This window comes from Mirounga angustirostris, unplaced genomic scaffold (genome assembly GCF_029215605.1).
Source record: "Mirounga angustirostris isolate CCGP_5_RB_7025 unplaced genomic scaffold, mMirAng1.0.hap1 SCAF_14, whole genome shotgun sequence".
Classification (NCBI taxonomy): Eukaryota; Metazoa; Chordata; class Mammalia; order Carnivora; family Phocidae; genus Mirounga; species Mirounga angustirostris.
This window is the reverse complement of record NW_026991722.1, coordinates 40,568,427-40,593,806: the sequence shown is the minus strand read 5'-3', so window position 1 is coordinate 40,593,806 and position 25,380 is coordinate 40,568,427. Positions and strand designations below refer to the sequence as shown.

General features: G+C 39.5%; 1 protein-coding gene across 2 annotated transcripts in view; it reads right to left on the bottom strand.

The window, feature by feature from the left end:
• The window catches only part of LOC123852355 (desmocollin-2), a 35,362-nt gene extending 17,978 nt beyond the window's left edge, over positions 1-17,384 (bottom strand). For both annotated transcript variants that reach the window (XM_064577785.1, XM_045886393.3), the window contains exons 1-7: positions 16,930-17,384; positions 9,179-9,263; positions 7,880-8,079; positions 6,812-6,931; positions 5,394-5,549; positions 1,658-1,802; positions 550-716 (exon numbers count right to left, since the gene is read on the bottom strand). In XM_064577785.1, the coding sequence (XP_064433855.1) occupies positions 550-716; positions 1,658-1,802; positions 5,394-5,549; positions 6,812-6,931; positions 7,880-8,079; positions 9,179-9,263; positions 16,930-16,998 (942 nt within the window). In that variant the 5' untranslated portion in view covers positions 16,999-17,384. The remainder of the gene's footprint in view (positions 1-549; positions 717-1,657; positions 1,803-5,393; positions 5,550-6,811; positions 6,932-7,879; positions 8,080-9,178; positions 9,264-16,929) is intronic.
• Positions 17,385-25,380: the final 7,996 nt, after the last annotated feature.

Sequence of the window (25,380 nt, the reverse complement as noted above, 5' to 3'; positions counted from 1 at the left end):
GAGCATGTTTAGAAGGCAAAAAGAGTTCAATTTTACATGTATTGCATCTTAGGTATCTGTGAAACATCCAAATCAGGATTTCAAGCAGTAGATTGAAAATGGTAAACTAGAGATCAAAGAGAAATAAATTTTCTCTTAAACTATATAAGGGGAAGAATGTAGATGAGACTGTCAGGGAAGAGATGATACAGGCAAAAAAAAAAAAAAAAAAAAGCATTGTTATCTGTAAATAACAAATGCCTGCACGTTTCCAAAAGTTTCACTTTTCATATTTGACATTTCCTGTTTTTACTACTATACTATAAAAATGCTAATATTAGGTAACTTGACTTTATAAAACATACATTTCAAGAGAGAACAAATTAGCAGTTCAAAATTAGCACACTGCAAGGTTAATGACCTCCATCAGCAAACTTAATAACTTTTCTAAAATTAGATTCACAACATGCTTTTCACAAACACATCTATAGGCGCTATACAAGATATATACAGATATGATTCAATGGCGATGTGACAATCAGGTTTTGTCTCCTCTGATATTGGTGTTACCTCTCGGTCTAGCTGAGATGATGATGTGGTGATCACGCCTGTAGTTGGATGCATGGAAAACAGTGTGGGGTATGCTGGCAACTGCTCTATGATGGAGTACTTGAGACGCGTGTGCATCGTGTCAGGTTCATCTTTGTCAGTTGCACATACCTGTCCCACGGTAGAACCTACATATTGAAAAATCCTCTTTAATTTCCAAAACTTTTACATTTTCAACATCCCCTTTATTTCATTCCTTTCCATCTACCTCAAAAAGCTTTTGGACCACTTAATTATATGGCTGAGTAGTAGTTTTTATACATTTGCAGACTTCTATATAAAGTATCATTTTTAAATATATCCCAGCATTCTAACATTTGGGAATTTGGTGACCATATCCGTATTTACTGTATAATTTTATAAATGTTGATAATATCCATCCATTGCCATTGTATTTCTAGACTAAAGAATTCTAACTACCCTTTAACTTTTTTCTATTTCTAAGTCTGCCCTTACATTGATCAAATGGTCAAAAATGTGTCCAAAACTCTTGGTTTAGTTAGATCTTTCTGGAAGACTCAAAAATTGCATTCTGACTTCCAGCTGATAAGGTCCATTGACATAAGATTGAGAAAACCTTTGTATTACTCTCAATGACCTTTATGATAATGCTCAGAGTACTGCCAATCATTTAATCAGTATGGGATATCAGTAGATCTCTTCAAGGCTAAGACTTTAATTGCTCAAAGACTTATTCTTCTTAGAGTGTTTTCTCTTGCAAGTATTTATTTTATCTCACACAGGAAGTAACTGAGTAATTTCTCTAGTTTTCGGGCACTAGGCTTGGCATTCCAGATGTACGATGCATCATTTAATCTTCACAACAATCTTGCATATCATAACCCATTTTACAGATAAGGAAAACAAGGTTTGTCAAGACTATTAAGTCTGCCCAAGGTCAGAGCACACAGCTAGTGAAAGGCAGAGCAAAATTCCCACCCACAGCCACCCTGATTAGCAAGTCCCTTGTTCTTGCCAGCGGAATATGCTGCCTCCCAATGGCCACAGTGAAATTCAATTTATGAATTAAAATGTTAAGTTGCCATACATTGTTAAGGTAGGTACGCACCAACTCTGCAATTTTCGGAAACTGTAAAAACATAAGTTGTTTCTGTAAAAACTGGGTAGTTATCATTTTCATCCTCAATTCTGATTACCAGGGGCAGTGGAAGTTCCGGAGTATATCCATCCGGAGTTGTGGCGAAGGCAATTAGCTGTGAAGAGTCAAATAAGGAAAAAAGCAAAATTAAAATATGGTTCCAACTTCCTTTGGCTTCCATTTGGAGACTGTTCAGCACGGTGGTGTGAGTTTCACCATTTGTTATTGTTTGGGGATGTGGACGGAACCTTAATGTCACAGGAGGTGGTTAATCCCATGGTGTACTACAGCATTTTATGTTTAATATAATAACGTAGATAATTTTGGTTTCTTTACTAGTACTGTACTATTGTGGATGAGTGTTAACAGCTTTTATTATTATTTTCCCAGAACAGTCTTGAAGATTATTTTGTGGGGTTTTTTTTGTTTTGTTTTATTAAGTTTTTCATTTTAATCCCAGTTGTTAACATAGTGTTGTATTAGTTTCAGGTGTACTATAGTGATTCAACACTTCCATACAATAGCCGGTGCTCATCCCAAGTGCCCTCCTTAATCCCCACCCCCTATTCCCCCCATCGCCCTACCCACCTCCCCTCTGGTAACCATCAGTTTGTTCTGTATAGTTAAGAGTCCGTTTCTTGGTTTGCCTCTCTCTCTTTTATTTTTCCTTTTGCATGTTTGTTTTGTTTCTTAAATTCCACATATGAGTGAAATTCTATGGTATCTGTCTTTCTCTAACTTATGTCACTTAGCATGATACTCTCTAGCTCCATCCATGTCATTGCAATGGCAAGATTCTGTTCTTTTTATGGCTGAGTAATATTCCATTGCATTTATATACCACTCTTCATATCCATTCATCAATCAATGGACACTTGGGTTGCTTCCATAATTCAGCTATTATAAATAATGCAGCTATAAACATAGGGGTGCTTGTATCCCTTTGAATTGGTGCTTTTGTATTTTTGGGGTAAATGCCAAACAGTGTGATTACTGGATTGTGGGATAGTTCTATTTTTAACTTTTTGAGGAATCCCCATACTGTTTTCCACAGTGGCTGCACCAGTTTGCATTCCCATCAACAAAGCAAGAGGGTTCAGGGTGCCTGGGTGATTTGGTCAGTTAAGCATCTGACTTCAGCTCAGGTCATGATCTCGGGGTCGTGAGATGTGATCACATCAAGCCCCACCTGTGTCAGGCTCCCTGCTCAGCGGGTAATCCACTTCTCCCTCTCCCTCTGCCCCTCCTCCCCACTCATGCTCTCTCTCTCTCTGGAATAAATATATAAAATAAAATCTTTCATAAAAATAAAGAAATAATGCAAGAGGGTTCCTTTTTCTTCACATCCTTGCCAATACTTGTTGTTTCTTGTGTTTTGAATCTAGCCATTCTGACAGCTGTAAGGTGATATCTCATTGTGGTTTTGATTTGCATTTCCCTGATGATAAGCAATGTTGAGCATCTTTTCATGTGTCTGTTAGCCATCTGAATGTCTTCTTTGGAGAAATGTCTGTTCATGTCTTTTGCCCATTTTTAAGTGGATTATCTGTTTTTTGGGTGTTGAGTTTTGTAAGTTCTTTATATATTTTGGATACCCTTTATTGGATATGTCATTTGCAAATATCTTCTATATCTTCTCCCATTCAGTAGGTTGCCTTTAGTTTTATTGTTTTCTTCACTGTGTAGAAGCTATTTATTTTGATGTAGTCCCAACAGTTTATTTTTGCTTTTATTGCCCTTGCCTCAGGAGACATATCTAGAAAAAAGTTGCTATGGCTGATATCAGAGAAATTATTGCCTGTTCACTCTTCTAGGCTTTTTATGGTTTCAGGTCTCATATTTAAGCCATTTTGAGTTTATTTTTGTGTATGGTATGGAAAGTGTTCCAGTTTCATTCTTTTCATTCTTTTGCATATAGCTGACCAGTTTTCCCAACACCATTTGTTGAACAGACTGTCTTTTTCCCATTGTATATTCATTCCTCCTTTGGTGAAGATTAATTAACCATATAATTGTGGATTTATTTCTGGGTTTTCTATCCTATTCCATTAATATAGGTCTCTATTTTTATGCCAGTACCACACTATTTTGATTAGTACAGCTTTATCTTTTTTTTTTAATTTTATTTATTTATTTGAGAGAGAGAGGGAGAGGGAGCATGAGCAGGGGGAGGGGCAGAAGGAGAAGCAGGCTCCTCGCTGAACAGAGAGCTGGATACGAGGCTCAATCCCAGGCCCCTGAGATCAAGACCTGAGCTGAGGGCAGATGCTTAACCGACTGAGCCAACCAGGTGCCCTTTGTTTGTTTATTTTTATTTTTTTATTATTTTTTTTTTAAAGATTTTATTTATTTATTTGAGACAGAGAGAATGAGAGACAGAGAGCATGAGAGGGAGGAGGGTCAGAGGGAGAAGCAGACTCCTTGCTGAGCAGGGAGCCCGATGCGGGACTCGATCCCTGGACTCCAGGATCATGACCTAAGCCGAAGGCAGTCGCTTAACCAACTGAGCCACTCAGGCGCCCTGTTTGTTTATTTTTAAAGATTTTATTTTTATTAAGTAATCTTTACACCTAACATTGGCTCAAACTCACAACCCTGAGATCAAGAGTCACATTTTTCACCAAATGAGCCAGCCAGGCGCCCCGATTAGTAGAGCTTTGTAACATAACTTCAAGTCTGGAATTTTTGTTTTTCCTTTTCAAGACTGCTCTGGCTATTTAGGGTCTTTTGTGGTTCTATACATATTTTAGGATTGTTTGTTCTAGTTCTGTGAAAAATGCTATTGGTATTTCGATTAGGATTGCATTAAATCCATAGACTGTTTTGCACAGTATGGGCATTTTAACAATATTTGTTCTTCCAACCCATGAGCCTGGAATATCTTTCCATTTCTCTATTATTTTGTTTTGTTTGAAAGCTTCCAGTGCATGGATTTTAAATACCCTCTCTGGATCTTCAGTAACTTTGGATTCTTAGGACTCCAAATTCCCCAGGCACAGTTAACTAAAATATTATCTTATATACTACTAATTAGAATTTCATGCATATTGGTAGTTATATTTAGATAATTCTCTTCATGAGAATTTTTTACTTTAAAAAAGGAAAGTCAGAAATAGAACAAATGCATGGCTATAAATTGTATGTGGAATGCAATTTATTTCTTTTAATTTTATAATACGAATTTCAACTCCAATTTTTCTCATAACAACTCTCAGAGAAAGCAGAGCATCACAGGTACTTAGAAGGCCATCTTGTAGCAATTCCAAACCTAAATATTTAAATCTAGGAATGCCTGGGTGCTCGGTCTGTTAGTAACTTTTGGTTTCAGCTCAAGTCATGATCTCAGGATTGTGAGATCGAGCCCTGCTCAGCACAGAGTCTGCTTGAGATTTTTTCCTTCTCCTTCTCCCTCCCCCTCTGCCTCTCTCCCCACTCAGGCACGCTCTCTCTATATATAAAATAAATAAATAAAATCTTTTTTAAAAAGTAAAAGAAAAAAAGGTGAAACTATCATACCAAGACCAATCTAAGAATCTAATGCTCTCTATTCTATAAAGCTCTTTTTGCTTCAAGTCTGTGCTATCAGATGTAGCCAGAGCAGAGACAACAAGCTCAGAGAACAAAAAAAGGTAAGCAAATTGAGAATGGGAGATGAAACAGCCAAGCTTAATAATTACTAATACAATATGTAAACTTTAGACTTTACCTCAAAAGATTCATACTCCTCACGATCTACAGGACGAGTGCAATATAAGTTTCCAGTATCTCTCTCTACATAAAATAAATTTATAGGTTCTCGGTCCACCCCAGGTCCTCTTATGGAATAGAATATAGTGTAGTTTTGTGCAGTGTCAGATTGAATCTAGAAAGTAGATATTATATACATAAGAGACAAATTTTTATTTCAGCAAGACTTTCATCTATATATATTTATGCAATCATGTTGCCATTTTTGTTGCAGTAAGTAATTGCCCCCTTTAATTTGTTATCATGTATGAATAAAAAACAGCAATAGAATAAGGAAGCCTAATAATTGAGAAATTTCAAGAGCAAGGCATGAGGAAAATAATGTAGTAGTGTCTTAGTTTTCCCGAATAACAGAGAAATACACTAAATGGTACCTCTGTGAACCAAACATTTAAGACTTTAACTGTCTGAGAAAACAAAGTATTCAGAGCATGAAAAATTACCCTTTCATTAATTTTTTAAACTTGAAGTTTTATTATACATAACATTTGAGACACTAGGTTTAAAGTTACTGTATACGGGGAAAAACCATGGGAAATGCTTTCCTTAATTAGTTTCTATTATTTGTCAGCGTCTTTTTACTATAGAAGCTGAGGTGAAAGGATGGGTGGAAATGAGGGAGAATAGAAATGACATAATATCTTGGCAAGTGTGATATTCTGGTACTTGATTCAAAAAGCAAATTTTTTCCCAAGCTGTTTTGATCCTCTTAGTAAGATCTTGACTATATGTCAGGATGACTAACAATGATTTTCAAACGATTTCTTTCTCAACTTTGAGATGCTCTTTTCTCAACTGTATGAAATTTGTTGGTGGGATATAAAGGAGAGTTCCTCTCAAATTTCAAGAACTGAGAGAAAAGAAACCCAAGTCAAGGACTCAATGGTCGTGGCAATGGATAGTGGAAGAAGGCCAGATTTGCTGGGGTTGCTACTGAAAGTTAGAAAGAGAGAGAAAATGTGGATCCAATACGATTTAAGGGGTGGACTTGGGGATAAACAATGGAAAGGATGTATGTGTCTTTTGCCCTTCATGGCATTTATCCTGGTGTCAGCAATTTCATCTATTATGAAAGGGGTTTCTATACTATGCCCAGGTGACATGCTTGCTAATAGGAAAATTCATTAAGGAACAATGTGTTTGAGAGTGCTAGATGGGTTTTACAATTTCATAAATGGACTTTGCAGGACTAAAACTGCAAAAAAGTGTATGCTGGTATAAAGATATATATTTATACCCATTTACTGAAACATATAATACACATACTCATGTATTCATATAGAACTGCTTTTAAAAATAACTTTATATTCATCATCCAAATTAAAAAAAAAAAATGGAAACCATAGACTTTCACAGTGAAAGGAAAGTAAATTGTACCTGTTGAAGAAAAAGTGGGAAAGGACCCAAGGAATTCTCTTGCATTGAACAAGGAATAGGAGCCCACCGTCTCTTGGCACGTCTTAGAACTTTTTCTTTAGAATGCCTCTTCTTTAATACCTCAATTTAGAACACAGGAAAAAAATAATAAAGTCCATGGTTACTTTATTCGCAAACATTGGAACTCTGACACATCTCTCATGAGGATTAACTGGGAAGGTGTAAGACCATGGTGGTGCTTGAAAACCAAACTAAATGTCAACACTGCAAAAAAGATAACAAAGAAATAACAGTCCTATCTGTTAACACAACAGTACTCTCAAGAAAATAACTTGGTACGAACATGGAAGAAAGAGAGATGGAATTGGAAGCCTAGAAGCAAAATTTTAAAAAAAATAAAATAAAAACCAACAATGTTACTGTTGCCATATTGCCATGCAAAACCATGGGAGGAGAGAGATGCAAGGAAAAGAAATAAAGTGAGTGGCCTTCTAAATATAGCATATGCACCTTCCACTCACCAGCAACTAGGAAGAGCCAGGGACCAACAGAGAATCTGTGTCAGAACGGGGAGAGAAAAATGGTGATAACTCTCAAGCTGCTGCACTGAATTATGGCCGATGGTTGAATAGAAATCATCTGGATCTTTAGTGTCAAGAGTCCAATAAGCATGCATGAGGTCTGAATCTCAACCTAAAATAATCATCTACTTTTTAAGACTACAAATTATGCTGTCTAAGATACATATAGACAGAGTTTCAAAATTTGTTTTGGAAATCTATTCTACAGGAAAAGATTAAGAAATGCTTCTTTGTGTCTAATCTCAAATACGCATGCTGTAGCCTCCCAATTTCTCTGTTTATATCCCAAATGAAAAGCAAAGACAACCTAGAATAACTGATGTGGCAAAACCTTTTTCCACCATTTGAACACTGTTAAGTTGCATGATGGTTTCCATTCTTCATCAAGCTGAACTATCCCACGTCATCTCTGATTCCACGTCTTCCCTGGTAATGTTACACCTGCAGAATACAATTCATTATGCTTCATTTTTATAGTTTGGTGTACCTTTGTTTGATGCTGTAAAAGAACAAGTAGTTTCTTTTCTTCTTGGTTCTCAGTGTTGTAAAGTAATATGGTAAAACTTCTCTCCTCTGAGGACAAAAGAATAGCATTTGTTGTATAGACAGACCCATCTTCTAAAATTTGGAAATCAGGGTCACTTGAATGAATTAGATTTGCAGATTGAAAGCACTCCTTCAGGTTAACTGTAGAAAATACACACAAGCAATCATTTGTAAGGTAAAACAAAACAATATATAGTGCTAACAGTAATCTATTCATTTGGGGGTGGGGAACCAAAAACTTAAAATTACACTGACACTTGTAAATGTTGCATTTTTAAAAGTACATACGAAACTATATGGTTAATTAAATTGTGCATAAACACCTATGTCACTTCAAACACCTCCTTTACGTCCTTTTAAAAAAGAGACATTTGTCCTAAAATAAAGGCATGTGAGTTCCAGTGTTTTAATATGTAAACCAACACCAAAAGAAGTTTTTCTTTATTAACTGAAATTAGCTATAGCGTAACACATGAGAGAACTTAAACAGAACCTAGAAAATTAATCAGCAGTTATTAAATTAAAATATTTCTTAACTCTTTGCATCTATTGTTAGAGTCATTATATTCTGTGTTCTCACTGGTCTGCTCTTTCCTTGTAAGCTTGAGTTATGTGAAAAAAATTAATTGATAAGAGGCACCTGAGTGGCTCAGTCAGTTTAGCGTGGGACTCTGGATTTCAGCTCAGGTCATGATCTCAGGATTGTGGGATCGAGCCCGCGTCATCCTCCACGCTGAGCAGAGCCTGCCTAAGATTCTCTCTCTCCCTCTCCCTCTGCCCCCCCCCACTGCTCTTTCTCCCCCTCTCTCTCTCATTCCCTCTCACTCAAAATAATAATAATAATAATTGATAAAAAGCAATTTCTGGAAATATATATCAGTAAAATACCAAAATGTTTTATTATTAAAATCCAAAAACAATACCTTTAAACTCAATAGATTCAATACTATTTCTCAATTTCATAGAAGTATGTTATAACATATGCCATTACCCCCATGTAATATAAATATTAATAATTATTTATTACTCAAACTAAGCCTTTTTATCTACTTCATATAATCATGTTTTTCAATAAAGGACAATATTCCTTTTATTGGAATGATATTATGTGTATTACAAATGATAATGTAATATATTAGTTTTAACTATTAATTCCAATACAGCTATCCTTCTAAAAATTACACTAATTTTACAAGATCATACCAAGTAAGATCTATTACACATTTTAGCAGTTTCTTACCTCTACCAACAAATTTCTCAGCATCTAGCTGGGAGGGAACTTGTAGTATGACTTTTTTGCAGGCATCACAGGTAAATGTTAAGATCTAAAACATCAAATCAGTATTACACATTAAAAAAAGATCCTTTTAATCTGTACATCATTCATATGTTAGAAATTGGTATAATTATAAATTAGTTTATACAACTAGCAAAATAAAATTTAAAAACATACACTGCAGTAGAAATCAGAACAAAATTACATGGAGAGAAAGAATAAAACAAAAGACCAAGAGTCATGGCTCCCTCCTTCACAAAGCATGTAAACTCCAAGAATTCCTTACCCTCTTGGGTTTTGTTTCCTCTTCTGTAAAAAGGAGCTAATAGTAAATTCACTGACTAATACGATGAGTATACTGAGGAACGAATGACAACCAATGTGAGAGCACTAAAAACTTAGGAAGGCAGCACAGGTATGTGAATAGGAAAAACAAACAAAAACAAATTTAGAGTCAGCAAAGTGTTTCAATTAATAGTCAACTGCCTATGAACTATGGTACCAAATCAATAGTATCTTAAACAAAAACCCAATGCTTTAAAGAGAAGCATCAACTCATTATCACGGAGTGACTTGGAGATTACTTATCTATGACCCCACACAAACAAGCACAGAACTTTGAAATATGAATTTATTTTGAAGGTGCATCTTCTCATAAGTGACCAGTAAGGGCATTTTACAAAATATTTCACTTAAAATTTTTTAAATGAGTTAGTGATTTATGGTAACCAATTCCAATACAATATATATTTGAACACACCGAAATTTAATTCTGTTCCCCCTAAAACTGTATAATGCATGCTTCTGAAAGATTGAACAATTCTATAGTTTTGCAAAGGCTTTTAACCAAAAGCAAGATAGCTGACTAGCATTGATACTATATTTACAAAGTCTATAAACACAAATTAAAATAATCAAAATTTGGATTAGAATTTTTATTTCTAATATACATTTTTATTTCCACTACACATGCCAATATACATTTAATTATCCAATTTAAGTTATATATGGAGGATCAGACAAGGCAGTGATTACATGTCATTTGGAAATTAGGGATGGACACAGTGAAGAGACTATTTGGATTGGAAACTAAAAGATGAGAAGAATGTTCACTGGCTGTATTGTCTTAGAGAAGACAGGCGTAAAATGAGATGTGTGAAGAGTCCAATTCAAGGTGGTTGAAAACATGCATCTACTTCTTCATTCAACCAACATTTACTGGTTGCTTACTATGTACAAGGCAGTGTTCAACAGTGAACAAAGTTCTTGACCTCATGGAGATTACCTTATAATGTGAGACACACAAAAAATAAATACATAAAAGTCATATAATGCCAAGAGATAAATGTTATGAGAAAAATAAAACAGGCAGAAAAGGTGACAGAGGGAAGACCAGAAGCCTGAATGAAATGAGGAAGCAAACCAGTTCACTAACCGGGGAAGAGTCTTCCAGGTGGAAGAAAAAACAGAACAAAGACCCTGGAAGAGGATTTTACCTGGTGTGTTAGAGGAACAAAAAAGCAGTCATGGTAGGAAAGCACAGTGAGGGAAGAGTGATACAGGATGATATTAAAGGGACAGTCATGGGCACATCACATATGGTTTAAAAGACCATAGTAGGAGTGTAGATTTTATTCTGAGTACAAAGAGAAACAATCATAGGTTTAGAAGCTGTGGAGTGGCATAATGTGGTGAGCATTTACACAGACTCATTCTGGTGGCCCTGTGAGAACAGACTACAGAGAAGCAAGAGTGGAAGCAAGATGACCAATTGGGAGGTTCCAGCAGAAATGTAAGAGAGGGAGGATGGTGACCTGGACTAAGGTGAAAACAGCAGAGAAGGTGAAAAATGGCTGGATTAATTCAATACTTTAGAGAACAGTATCCTGGGCATCCATTCATTCCTGCATTTAACTAATATTTACTGAATGTCTACTATGTACCAGACACAGAGCAGTAAACATGATCCTCATGAAACTTTCAATTCAAGGATAAGACATAGTGGTAATTTCAATAAAGTAGGATAAATGCTCTACTAGATGGGTACAGGGTGCTATAGGATAGCAGGGGGAACTAGCCTCATGTAAGAGCCAGGTGAGGTCACCTGAAGAGTGGCTGTACATTAGCCAGTTCAAGAGGACACACAGCTTCCGTGTTCCAAATACAGAAACGGCAAATGTGAAGCCCAGAGATGACACGGGTCTGAAAACAAAATCTTAAAAGGCTGATGCTCACAGCACAAAAGGGACAAAGTTTAAAATGAATTCAGGGGCGCCTGGCTGGCTCAGTCAGTAAGAGCATGCAACTGTTGAACTCGGGGCTGTGAGTTCGAGCCCCACTTTGGGTGTAGAGATTGCTTAGAAATAAAATCTTAGAAAAGAAATAAAAGAAAATGGATTCAGAGAAGTAGGTGTGGGGTAGATTCTGAACAGTGTTAACAAAGTATATGGATCTTTTTTTTCCTAAAGACAGTAAGAAACCAAAGATTTGTTTTAAGCAGATAAACGACATAAGCAGCTTCCCATTGGAACAAGGTGAGTCCGAGCAGTGTGGGGAATGGATCAGGGGAACGATTCTCATTTCCAATAATGGCAGCTAGGTCATTCAGGGGAAAAAAATGCCAAAATGAGAAAGGATGGATATGTTTTTTTGTTAACGGTCCTAAACCATCTAGCAAAGAATTGCTAGGCAGAAACTGAGGATCAAGCTCAAACACAGAGTGGTAATCAGACACAACTTCTGATCTGAAAAGATTGGACTCTGGTTGTTTGGCCTCAATAGAAGAGAAGAAAATCAAGCACAGGCCTGCCTAAGATCTAAGAGAAGAGCTGCCCACATTAATCTGGGACCCCAAATGTAAAACCTTCGCCATAGAGGGAGCCTGAAGCAAACTGGTCCTTGAACAGATTTGTGATCCACATTCACCTTACTTGCTTGGTCTGGGAACCTCAAGCCACTGATTAAAGAAGGCCTGGCATGTAATCACTACCATAGATGCTGAAAGACGTTTGACCAAATTCAATAACAATCCTTAGATTTAAAAAAAAAAAAAAGCCCCCCAAGGAGTTAATAAATACTTCTTCAAGATGATTTTATATTATGTTTTAATCACATCATCTATGGGAAAGCATTAGCAGCAGCCCCACTAAACTCAGAAACAGCATACTTTCCAAGGTCATCATTTATAGTTAACATTACATTAAAATATATTAGGCAAGAAGGAAATATCAGATGACATATAGATTGGAAAGGAAGAAGCAAAAAAAAAATCTCTATTTGCATTTGATATGACTACCTGGAAAACTGAAAGAAATCAACTAATAAATTACTATAAGACTAATAAAATACTATAAATTACTATAATTACTATAGAATTTCAGTAAGGGAGCAGAAACAACTATTAAAATACAGAAATCATTAGTCTTTGCACACATAAATACAAATTAAATAATATAATGAAAGAGAAGGAATCATTTTCAAAAGCAATAAAAAGGTAAAAGGCCAAGGAGTAAACTTAACAAGAAACATGTAAAGCCTATTTGAGAAAAATCTGAAAATATTTCTGAAGGACACAAAGTAGACTCGCACAAAAAGAAAGATATATCATTATTTTGGATAGAAAAAAAATCAACATAAATATATCAATTTCCACTAAGTTAAATTATAAATTTCATGATGTCAATAAAAATCTTAATAGTATTTTTTCTGGAACTAGACAAGCTGATTTAAAAGGTGATAAGGAAAAATAAATAACTAAGAATAGACGGGAAAACTATGAAAAAGAAAAGCAATGAAAGGATATTAGACTTAGCAGGTATTTAAAAATACTATGAAGTCTCAATAATTAAAACTGCCATTTTGTATATGAATAGGCAGAAAGATATTAGATGCATACAAATTGGAAAGGAAGAAGTAAAAGAGTTTCTATTTGTATTTGTTATAACTGTATACAGTCCATAAATGTTCTAACTTTGTTATACTCACCAATTATAGGAGTTCCTATTTCACCACATTCTTGCCTATGCTGTGTGTTTTCAAACTTTTGGGTGTATGCCAAATGAGGAATATGTCACTGAAGTTTAACTACATCTTTTCTTATTATGAGTGAGGCTGAAATATTTTTATGGGCCATTTTTAGTACTTTATGGGACTTTTTCATATCCATGTTCATGTTGGACTATTTGATTTATAAGAGCTCTTTATATACTTGTAGATTAGCTTTTTAAAATATGATCTGCAATTTTTTTTTCTAATTTGAGTTACCTTTGACTTTGCTTATAATATTTTTGTTTGGGTTGTTATTTTTGCCATGGACAAGTGTGTGTGTGTCTTAATATAATTGATTTATGTTATTTATAATATTTATAATATATTTATATTAATGATCATAATTTGATATAATTGGTTTTCTCAATATTAATAAGTGGCTTTTGAAATCTAAGCCATGTGAACCATAGATAGGCCTTCTTGACTCCAAACTTAAACAGGAATTCACCATGTTTTCTTCTATTAACTGTATGGTATCGTATGTTACATCTAAACCTTTCATCTGTTTGGACTTTTCTGTGTTCTACATGAGTTATGGGTTCGACTTCATCTTTTGCCAAATGACTGCCTAGATCAAGTAGTCTCATACTATATATATATACATATATAGTATAATATGATACAGTATAGTATAACATGCTCTATAATATATAATATAGTATATTATACTGAGTATAGTACTATACTAAAATGCTAGAATATATTACTATAATAACTAATATATTAGTATACTATATATATTATATATTATATATAATACTCTCTATAAATCCTCGATGATGTGATATGACGTCCATTATAAAACAGCTTTCCATCTAGTCATGTACAACCTTTATGGAGGGGTGAAGGAGCTGTTAATATCTACCAAAAGTACACAGTCATTTATACTTTTATCTAGCAATACCATTTCTAGTAATCTAATCTATTCTATTCATACACCTGCCCATACATGAAATGACATATATATACAAGTTTAGTCACTATGACATTATTTGTAATAGCAAAAAGTAACAGCAGAGATGATGGACAGAAGCAGAGATATCCATAAGGTATTTCTGAATGTAGATTTAATAGGACTTAATGATGGTTTTGGGGAGGGGAGCAGTGAGGAAGGAAAAGCAAACAGCTTCCAGACACCCTACCTGAGCAACAAGGTGTATGGTAGTGTCATTCACTGAAATACAGGATGTAAGAAGAAAAGCAACATTGTTTGAGAAGATAATAACTGCTGTGTCACACATCATACTGGGTAGATATAAAGACTTATTGTTTAATGAAGACATCCCAACTACCAAAATACATTTCATCTAAGGAGGCACCTGTATGATATTTCACCGACAGGACCTAGAATAGGGAGTCTGATCCTGAGTAGTCAGGAACAGGAAGGTCAAAAGAAAAAAAGGGAGTGATGGGGCGCCTGGGTGGCTCAGTCGTTAAGCGTCTGCCTTCAGCTCAGGTCATGATCCCAGGTTCCTGGGTTCGAGCCCCACATCGGGCTCCCTGCTCAGCGGGAAGCCTGCTTCTCCCTCCTCCACTCCCCCTGCTTGTGTTCCCTCTCTCGCTGTGTCTCTCTCTGTCAAATAAATAAATAAAATCTTAAAAAAAAAAAAAGGGAGTGAATTTCAATAAAGGCACAATCTACAAGGTGGAATTGTATAAGGAATGGTTTATATTTAGCAGTGGAGATCTGGTATGACCTTAAGAGAGTGAGCAGCCTCATTAGGTGTTTGGGTAGAAACCAGAGTTCAAGTGGTTAAGACACGTGTGTGGCGAGGCAGCAGTAGGAAGCAGGGAGAAGCTGATTTGTAGAATGGTCAAAGATTAATTGGGTACATGGAGAGGAGGAAATGTAAAGGGTGTTCCCCCAGTGAAAAGGAATTATTCACTCCTACTTAATAATATCTTCTACTCAAATGCTCTTTACACATCTATCACACTTGAGGCTCACGAGCACAAGAACCACCTGAGCCTGGCAGGACTTGGCCCTGATATGCACACAGACACCAGAGCAGCTAGAAGGACCCGCACCGCGCCTTCCAGCTAGAATGTAGCAGGATGAGGGGTGCTTTGCTATCTATCCACTTCTGGCCAATCCAGCTCTGAAGCTAAAAAAAGTCACCTTTAGTTTATTCACTTCGTCTTTCTTCTACAAAGGACCTGAGAGCACACAGAAAGTTTTGTGTGCAAGCATATGCAAAGCAATGCTATTTATTGCCCATACCTATTACTGTCCATGCTTAATTACACCTATTACTGTCCACGCTTAATTACCCCTTTTCCTTCAAAGAGTAATGGCCACTGGTTTAAAAAGAAGTGGCAACTTTATTAGGGATCTAACCGAAGTCATTTCTTTGTCATCAACTACATATGTTGTGACCGTTATTTATTTCATTCTTGGTTTTCTCAACTATAAAATACTAATTGCTGTACACCTGGCCCTTTCTATGACACTAATGTGCCCTGGGAATTTAACTAAGGGTCTGAAGTCCTAGAGAAAGATAGTGTAATGACAGCACTACAATTTCATGATTTAAAAATGTAAGGAATTCACTGTAAACTAAGTAAAATGTAAGGAATTCACTGTAAACTAAGAGCGGTTGAGAAGTGAAATGATCCGAATATTTCATCCCCCCAGTTCCAGTACTCCCAGAAGGAATCTTCCTGCTGTCTGTTCTCCAGGTTTGTCCCCTTGTCCTTCAGGCAACTTTTGCTCCAACACCTGGGGCTCAACGAGAAAGGTCACTACCGGGTTGAGCACTTTCTGGCACCTGGTCTATTTAATTTTTCTCTTCCTACGGGACTCAGGAAGTCCAGTCTGGGAAACCTCTGATCCCAAACTCTCCCAGGGGCTGTCCACTGGCACTGAATTCCTGTACCTTCTGCCTCCCCCCTCTCCGCCCCTGGCCATGGGATCCCAGGCTTTTCTGCCTGGGCGGGGAACCGTCCGTCACCCCTTCTCACTCCCAGGTTTGGGTGGGTGAGGTCATTGCTACTGTGTTCTTTAAAGTGGGAAAGAAGTTAGAGCGAGAGGGCAAAAGAGAAGAATCCAGATGCCTCTGTGCACAAGAGAACCGGACGAGCATTTCCCTAAAGATTAAGGGGGTAGCAACCGCACACGCTGACAGTGGGAACTATACAAGGGGTCATCTAGGGCCCGCCCATCTACCATTTCCAGGCGCGAGTGTCGAGACCGCTCCTCTACAGACTCGCACACACACCGAGAGCAAGCCCCGGAAAGGGGCGTAGTCCTCCCACCCGAGGGCACTTTCCGTCCCGTCCGCCCAGCGCTCCCCTCCGCCGCCGCCGAAACCCGGCACCGCGCCCGAGGTGCACAGCACCCTCCCCCCGAAAGGCAGAGGCACGGAGGAGCGGCGCTCCCCGCTCGTCCCCAGAGGCCAAGGTTTGGGATGGGTGTTTGCAGCTGGCGTCTGCGTCTCCATCTGCCTGCGCTGACTGTATCTATGGATGACTCCCTTCTCCTCCCCTTCGGGAGCGCGGCGCCCCGGTCGCGAACCTCTTTCTGGCAACCTTCCCCCATTCCAACAACTCCATTCATTCAACCGGCCGGCGACACATTAGCCTCCGCTTTGCCCGCCACCCCCGCCCACTCCTGCTCCCCCAACGGGCGGAGCCCCCTCCCGGGAGCCGGCAGCCGGGCGGCCACTCACCGTGAGGGCCAACAGCAGTTGCCTGCAGAGGGCTCCGCTCCGGGAGCGCGTGGGGCGGGCGGGCGCCATGGGAGCGCTCGGGGACAGGTCGCCGAGAGGCGCCCGGAGGTCGGGGTGGGAAGGCCCGGCGGGGCCAAAGGCCGCGGCGGGAGTGCAGGCTGGGCCGGCCGCGCAGAGCGAGTGGGAGGCACGGGAGGTGGCGCGCGGGGAGAGGCGCTTTTCCTCTGGCTTTCTCTGCAGCGCCTGCCTGCCACCCAAGAGGCTTTTCCTCTGGCCGAGGGTGGGGCTCCAGGCGCGCCCAAAAGACACCGATCGGCCCCTCCTTGGTATTTTCTCAAGTCTTCATTTCTTTAAGAGCGCAACAGGTGGGAACTCCCCTCTCGCCGCCACCCTGGTCCCTGCGCTAGGTGTTTCTCAGCAGCGGACGCCACCTATATGCCCCGTCTCGCCCCCCCCCTCCCGTGTCCGCCTGGAAGATTAGCAGCTGGCCCTGCCCAGCAGAAGCCCTGACTGTACAGAGACTCACTCCCCGGGCGCGGCGGGCGGGGGGGAAGGAGGCTCCCGCGCCCAGGCTCCGCCCCCGCGCGCTGCCCTCTCGGCCCGCGAGCGGCTCCGAGGTCAGAGACCGGAGGAGCTGGAGAGGTCGGGTCTACGCCCCAGCTGCCTCAGGCCTGCCTGCTGCAGAGGAACTCCAGGGCCTCTTCGCTGGAGTAAATGCACTGCAGACATCCAAGTGCGGTTCACACAGGGTTTTCAGCTGTGGCACGCCTTTCTTTGGGGGTCTTGTTTTTGCTTTTAGAAATGTCCTGGCTGGGGCGCCTGGGTGGCTCAGTTGTTGGGAGTCTGCCTTCGGCTCGGGTCGTGGTACCGGGGTCCCGGGATCGAGCCCTTCGTCGGGCTCCCTGCTCCGCGGGAGGCCTGCTTCTCCCTCTCTCTCTGCCACTCCCCCTGCTCGTGTTCCCTCTCTCGCTGTGTCTCTGTCAAATAAATAAATAAATAATCAAAAAAAGAAAAAAGAAAGAAATGTCATGGCCAATATAGCAGTGATGCAAGAAAATTACCATAAATTAAAGACAATAATTAATTAATTAATTAAGGGATTCCAGGCTCCAAAAAAATAACATCAAGGGTAAGTTACAACAGAAAACGCATCGCTTCAGATCCTAGACGTTAACTAAATGTCTGCTACCGCTGTTCTCCAAGACCCTCCCTTGGCCCAAATTAAAGCCATCTAATGACCTTCTTATACCTATCTCCTAAAATGAACTGGACGTTCACTGGAGATTTCTCTCTTCCTTTCCTACCACCAAAACCGGAGTTTGCAGCAAGAAAAGAAAAAGAATGGGATACAATTTATGTTTGGTTTGCAATGTACTTGAACTAGGTGAATTACCTCGGGCCTTCACCTGGAAGATTAAAATATGAAAGCAGTATGCTTGTGCTCTCCAGAGAACAATGACAGGGCGTTCTGACGCATCCTCCTGCACCTCTTTTCAGCTACTGGCTTAAACCAGGGAAGTCTGACCACAAAGGGGAAACTTGTCTGTTCCATTTCATTTGGTTTTTCTCCTATGAGATGTTTGGAGAAACCTGTTTGAAAAGCCCAACCAAGTCACTCACACCATTTCAGTTCCTAAAAACATGTACCATCCTATACCATTATACACAGAGCCAAGATTATTATAATATTGACCATATAATTAAACTCAAAAGTAATGTCAAACACTACATGGCTTGCATTCTATGTATTAGTCCCATGCTCTATTTTATTAATGAATGACACATAATGAGCTGTTCTGTTATTTCTATAGCCACAAAATTTATCATTGCACCTTTGCTAGTAAAATAAGCCTGGGTCATCGGCATGAGACAATAGTTGACATGCTTTTGTTTCCGTGTTTTTTAACCCTCATGTTTTCCCAGCAATGATTTCATAAACACACTTCATCCTATTAATGACATCATGATCTCTAGCATGAAGCTCTTCAGAGGACAGAGAAACAGGCTAGTTTCAGGTTCTAGAAATGTACTCAGGCTATCATCATAGTCCTTGACAATAGGACATTTCCAAACTCTTACCTACACTTCAATCCCTAATGCCTTAAGGGTAGCTTACATTTTTCCTCATTCCAAAAAAGGGCGGAAGAGCAATCTGAAAAGAATTCATCTTAGATATTTATTTTCATCTTTCACATTACCTAATTGAGGCTATTAAAATGGTGACAGGAGAGGGTTTTTTGAATTTTTTTTAAACAAAGGAATGAAATATAAGGGACTTCCTCTAAACAAGTGGCCCAATTTATTATAATGTATTTAGATTAGACTTTATGGTCACTGAAATGGATTCCTCTATAAAACAATTTTGAAATTTCAGGTATAAATTTGAAAAGACAATGAAATGGGTGTAGAAGAATTTTTTTGTAAGAATGTCTTTTGGGGGGGGGGTGCCTGGGTGACTGAGTTGGTTAAGCATCTACCTTCAGCTCAGGTCATGATCTCAGGGTCCTGGGATCCAGCCCCGTGTCTTAGAACTCCCTGCTCAGCGGGGAGTCTGCCTCTCCATCTGCCCCCCCCCCACCTGTGCTCTCCCATTCTCTCTCTCAAATAAATAAATAAATAATCTAAAAAAAAAGAAGAAGAAGAAGAATGTCTTTTGGCTGTGAAGATGACTCTGCTGACTGAACTGGTTTTCCAGTGTGCTATAGCAAGGCGTGCACCAGACCAAAAGTCAGGAACAACTTAAAGAAGTCGCAGTTAAGGAAGATAATTAAAGTAATACTGAATGCTGTCTATATGGTAACTTCCACTTCCAAAATTAAACTACTTAGACTTCTTGTGGCTGCTTTTTGGAAAAGGTTAGCTGGAAATGGATGTTTATTTCCACATGGAAAATCAGAATCAGAGTTGTCCTGAAAGAGATGAGCAAACAGCAGCCCCAGGTCCAGAGCGGCACATGTATGGTGCCTAGCTTCGCAGCTTTCTAATTTCAGAAACCAGAAAGCAAGCATGTTAATGGTGGCCAAAAAAAATCTCAGTTACTCACTGAAGTGTACATAGAGTACCTGAGCTGTACGATTTCTGCCAGTCCTCCCACTACTGGAGGGAGGTGGGTCGACATGCACGTTCTATAGCCACAAAATTTATCATTGCACCTTTGCTAGTAAAATAAGCCTGGGGGCAAATCTCTCTTGGGATGGTATAGGGCACAAAATGGAACCCAGAAGCAAATGAAACACTTAGGATGTTCTAAGTGCTCCCTAAGTGCTACTTAGTTTGGGTATCCCTCCTGTGCTACCATATCCTTGCAACCCACTCCTACCCCCACTCAACCTCATCTCTACCACAGCTCCCTGGTTCCTGTTCTTCCAGTACCCACCTCAGACACTCGTCTAGGGCTGAACCCCAGGGTTAAGGCACTCATCACACGCAAATCCTTCAACCCCCTTCCCCTCCACATGACCCCCAGACCTTCTCTGACCCAAATGGAGCAAGTCTGCTGCATTAAGGCCAGCTGCCACAGTTCGTACTAGTTGTGCAGTTTCTGAAAGTTTAGACCATTTTTTCTTAAAAAGAATCCTTTTATATAATGGGAGAAAGTTTTTTAATGTTGTTTATTGTCCAATAAATAAAATTTTTATTTTTTAATGCTGTCCATATTTCTTTGATGTTCTCTTTTCAAAATTGGTCTCAATAAAGCATAGTGTACTAATCAAACTCAATTTCCATGACATTTCTAAGTATATTTTTGAACTAAATAAGGGATAAAGTGTGAAACAAATCACAAATCAATTCTTATTACAGTACTTTTGACTTAATAAACCCTCAATAAAAACAAGCCAATGAAAGAATTTTGAGGCAATCGTGTTGAACATGACCAGAGACGGTCCATGACACCTGCTTCAGCTTTAATAGATGCCATTGATATATGGCCCCCAGGAGTGCTATGAACAAATAATACAAAAATGTAAAACTACAAAATGTTCATTTGTTTGCCTTACTAATTAACTCATTTGACAAGTATTTATTGAGAACCTGCTATGTCTCAGGCATTGTTCTCAGCATTGGGAATGCTGTGGTGAACAAGACAGGGCCCATGCTCAAGGGTAACACATAGGGAAAAATAAGATAACTGGGTAGGACAAGAAACATGCTCCATCGAGATATACATCCTGCTGACTCCTTTGTAAAACAAAAGAGAAGATTAGTCCCAAGTTAAGTACAAAATGATGTATAAACAGCATTCTATAAGGATGAAAAAATCACCGATATAAACATCATGTGTTAAATCTGTTCATGGTTTATGAAATGTTACCTACTTCTTAAAAGGACCTAGAGACAAGAAATGCACTGTTCCGTGAGATAGCCTAGCCTAGAGCATACTTGCTCTTGGCTTCTTTGACAGCAACGTGTCCTGTTTTCTTCTTCCCTTGCTGGCTGTGCCCATGCATTCTCTGTGGCTAGCTCCTTCTACTCTGACTCCTAAATATTGACACAAACACATCTGTGCTTTTTTCAGACCTTTGCACTCAGGGCCTTTCTACCATAAGTACTCTGTACATGCTCTTTCCTCTACCTGGAACTTTCTTCCATCTCTCCAGCCTGGTTACCTCCCATCCACCCTACAAATATTACCTTTTATTTTCTTCTCTACCAGGTCAAATTCTCTCTATGAAGTCAAGCCTTCCTCATGAAACAGCTCCTCTTGTTTAGAGTACTTGTCACAACTACAACGTTAAATTTGTTTGAATAATTATTTGACTAATGTTTGTTTCTCATCAAAGACGGTAGGGTTTCATGACTTCAGCGACTTGCTTTTTCTGGCTCAACCTTGCATCTCCAGCTCTATCCATGATGAATCCCCGCCCATAGACACCTAGTAAGTATTTGTTGAGTGAGCGAGTAAATGAATGAATAAATGAGTAATGCCAAAGCACTTTTTTGATCAGTAATTCTTTGTTTTCCTTTCTCTATTTTTAATATTTATTGGCCTATTAAAGTGATGTCTTGGATCAAATTTAGCAGGATCAGAGTTCCTAATCTGATCTCATGCATGATGGACATGTATTAGCATATTTGTTAAAATGTGAGATGGGCCTATCAAGAATTTCTGGTGTGTTTTTTTGGCACAAAAACAGATAAATATGCTACTAAATTTTAATATAGAACTCAGAAAGAGACCAGTGCATAAGTGGGAACGTAATATCTGATAAAATGGGGACAGCACACACCATTGAGAAGAGGAGAAATTATTTCATGGTGGCATTAGGAAAACTGAATCATTATTGGAGAAAAACAAAACTGATTCCCTACTAAATACCACATAAAAAGCGGCCTCCAGATGGTTTAAACTTTCCCATGATGACAAGACATAAAGTCCACAGAAGATGATATGGGAGAATATCTATGTGACCCAGAGGTAGAGGAAGATTTTTGAAATGATACCCCAAAAGCATGTATCACATAGGAATAATAATAAAATAAGATATATTTGATTACATTAAAGTCAGGCTTTCAATTCAACAAAGGACACCATGAATAAAGGTGAGACACAGGTGATAGATTGGGAAAGACATTAGTTATGACTAACACAGACAAAGGAATGATATCCAGAACATGCAAGGAACTCCCACACATCAATGGGAACATGACAGGAACCTCAATAGAAAAAAAAAATGGGCAGAGCATGACCAGGTATTTTACAATAGAGGAATCTCAAAGCTTACAAAGTATATTTTTTAAAAATTAGGAAACTACATGTTAAAATCGTAAAATATCCTTTTACACCCGTTGAACAGACAAAATCAGAAGATGATTCTCTCTGGTCAAAGTTACTCCCCAATTAAATCTAACTCTCTAGCTTTCCAGCTACTCTTCCCACATACTCTGAATGTGGCTGAAGATGAACTCATACCCAAGTTCAGGAGTTTCACTTTAAGGTCATGATCAGTGTCTTAAGTTGGAGTTAATGCTGTCCGCTGCCTTACTGTATCTGCCTAGTCTACCCAACCACCCCCCATTCTCCTTGGCATTTTTTTCCCCAAAATCTCCTTTTCTGGGGTGCTTGGGTGGCTCAGTCAGTTAAGCATCTGCTTTCCTTTGGCTCCGGTCATGATCCCAGAGTCCTGGGATGGAGCCCCACGCCAGGTCCCTGCTCAGCGGGGAGCCTGCTTCTCCCTCTCCTTTTGCCCCTCCCCCTGCTTGTGCTCTTTCACTCTCTCTCAAATAAATAAAATCTTAATAAATAAATAAATAAATAAATAAATAAATAAATAAATAAAAACCTCCTTTTCTCTGCTCAAACCTCCTGTATATCTTCCTCGATTCTCACTTTCCATTCTGACTTAGCTTTCCATTTCACAGAGAAAAAAGAAACTGTGAAGAACTACAAGCTTCCCCACACCTACCACCTGCCTGCATCTGTACCATCCACGTGGCCTTTTCTTCTGCGCTATGGATGACCGGCCTCCGTTCACAGCTAAGGTCACCTCCCTGGGTGCATCCATTCTCCTCTCCTCCCCCCCTACTCAAAGGCATTGCTCTGGTAGTTCTGCTCTTTGTCTCCAACAGCATCAGTTTAATCCATCACTATCCTCCTTCGTAGCAGATCAACTAAACCTAAAAAAAACAAAAACAAAAACAGCAGGAGTCTCTGCCTTTCTAAGTCCCATCTCTCTGTCCAGCGATCACACCCCATTTCTCGGCTCTTCTTTACAGAAAACAATTCTAGGAAAAGTTGTTTTGTATTTATGGTCTTCAATTTCTTTCCTCATTATCTCTTGAGCTCTTTCCAATCAGATTTTCTCACCTACTGCTTCACCAAAAGTGTTTTTACAAAGGCTGGGGGGACTTTCAGATTTCTATACTGGTCATTTTTCAGCTTCACATTACTGTCTTTATTGCAGAGAGTTTGCACACCGTCCTTGAAACACGTTCTTCACTTGGTTTCTCTTTTTCCTTCTGTGCCTCACTGATTGATTCCGTTTTCTCTCCATGACCTCTAACTAGTCAAACGCCCAGGACTCGGGGATTAGACCTTTCTTCTGGTTCTATCCCTGCTCACTCCCTTGTTGGTTTCACCCAGGCTTCTGACTCGAAATACCATCTCCGTGCTGATGTTTGGTAAACGGAAAGCTCTATCCCCCACCTTTCCCTTAAACTCCAGGCTCTAACTGTCCATGTGACACTTTAGCTTAGTTGTCCAGAAGGCACTGCAGAGTTAATCTTTCCAGTTCTGAGTTTCTGATCTTCCCCATTGACGATGCTCACGGTCTCTCCCCTTTCAGTGAATGGTGGGTGATTCCATCCTTTCCAATTATTTCCGTCAAAACATCTTGCAGACTTCCTCTTTTTCTCTTATACAAGAAATCCATTCTGTCAGTAAATTCTATGAACTCTACCTTTAAAATATACCCTGCATCTCCCCCTTCCCACCATGTCCATTCTTGTCCAGATCACTATCGTCTCCCACCTGGGTTATTTGAAAAACCTCCTAACTGGTCTTTCTGCTTCCAATATGCCTCACCTCAGTCTCTTTTCAATCCAGCAGCCAGACTGTCCCTGGTAATAAATAGGTCAGATTATGACATTTCTCTACCCAACCTCCTCTAGAAGGATTCCAGAGTTAAAAGATTAAAAACAAAAAGTCCCTCTGAGGCTTGTTATCTCATTTAGATCAAATCCAGAGTTTGTCCAGTGGTCCACGGGCGCTGACACATTCCACCGTGTGTCTCTCAGATTCCAACACTTACTCCCCGATCACATGCTCTGCTGGGGTGGGGGCCCTCGGCTGTTCCTTGAACGTGCCGGGCATATTCCTCCTCAGGCTTTCACTTCTGCACTCAACACTCCTCCCTCAGACAGCTCTCTCACCTCCTTCAGCTTTTGCCCCTTGTGCCCCCTTCTCTTTGGGGCCTTCCCTGTCCACCCTAATTGAAACTTCAAACCTCTGATTACTTCCTGTGGATTTTAACTAAGAGCCTGGTGGGTTCACTGTGACTCCTGCCCCAGGCAGGTCTTTGTCTCTTGAGCTACGAGACTGTGGAAATGGCTTTCTGTTTATTGGAGGGTTTTGCCTTTTTTTTTTTTTTTGAGAGTTTTGCTTTTATTAGCTTCCCACCCCATGAAGGTTTAGAACCCAGCAAATGTCTCAAAGGGAGAGCCGGAGGTAGGTGCAATCCGTCAAGTGTCTTTGTTACTCTAGCCCTGAGCAATTGCCAAAAGCTCCCCGTTTCTCTCTTCCTAGGCAGTGGCCTTCTGCTTGGGCCAAGGCTGGGTTCTTAGCTGCTAGCCCGTGTCCAGCAGCTTCAAATGCTCCCTCGGGAAAAAGTGAAGTTATCTTACAGGGGATAAACTCCCCTTTCTCTGGTGCTGTCCCCTCTGGAAGATCAGCTTCTCTTGCTCTTGTTGATTCTGCAACTTTCTGATATATCAAAACAGATAAATTTTTGTATT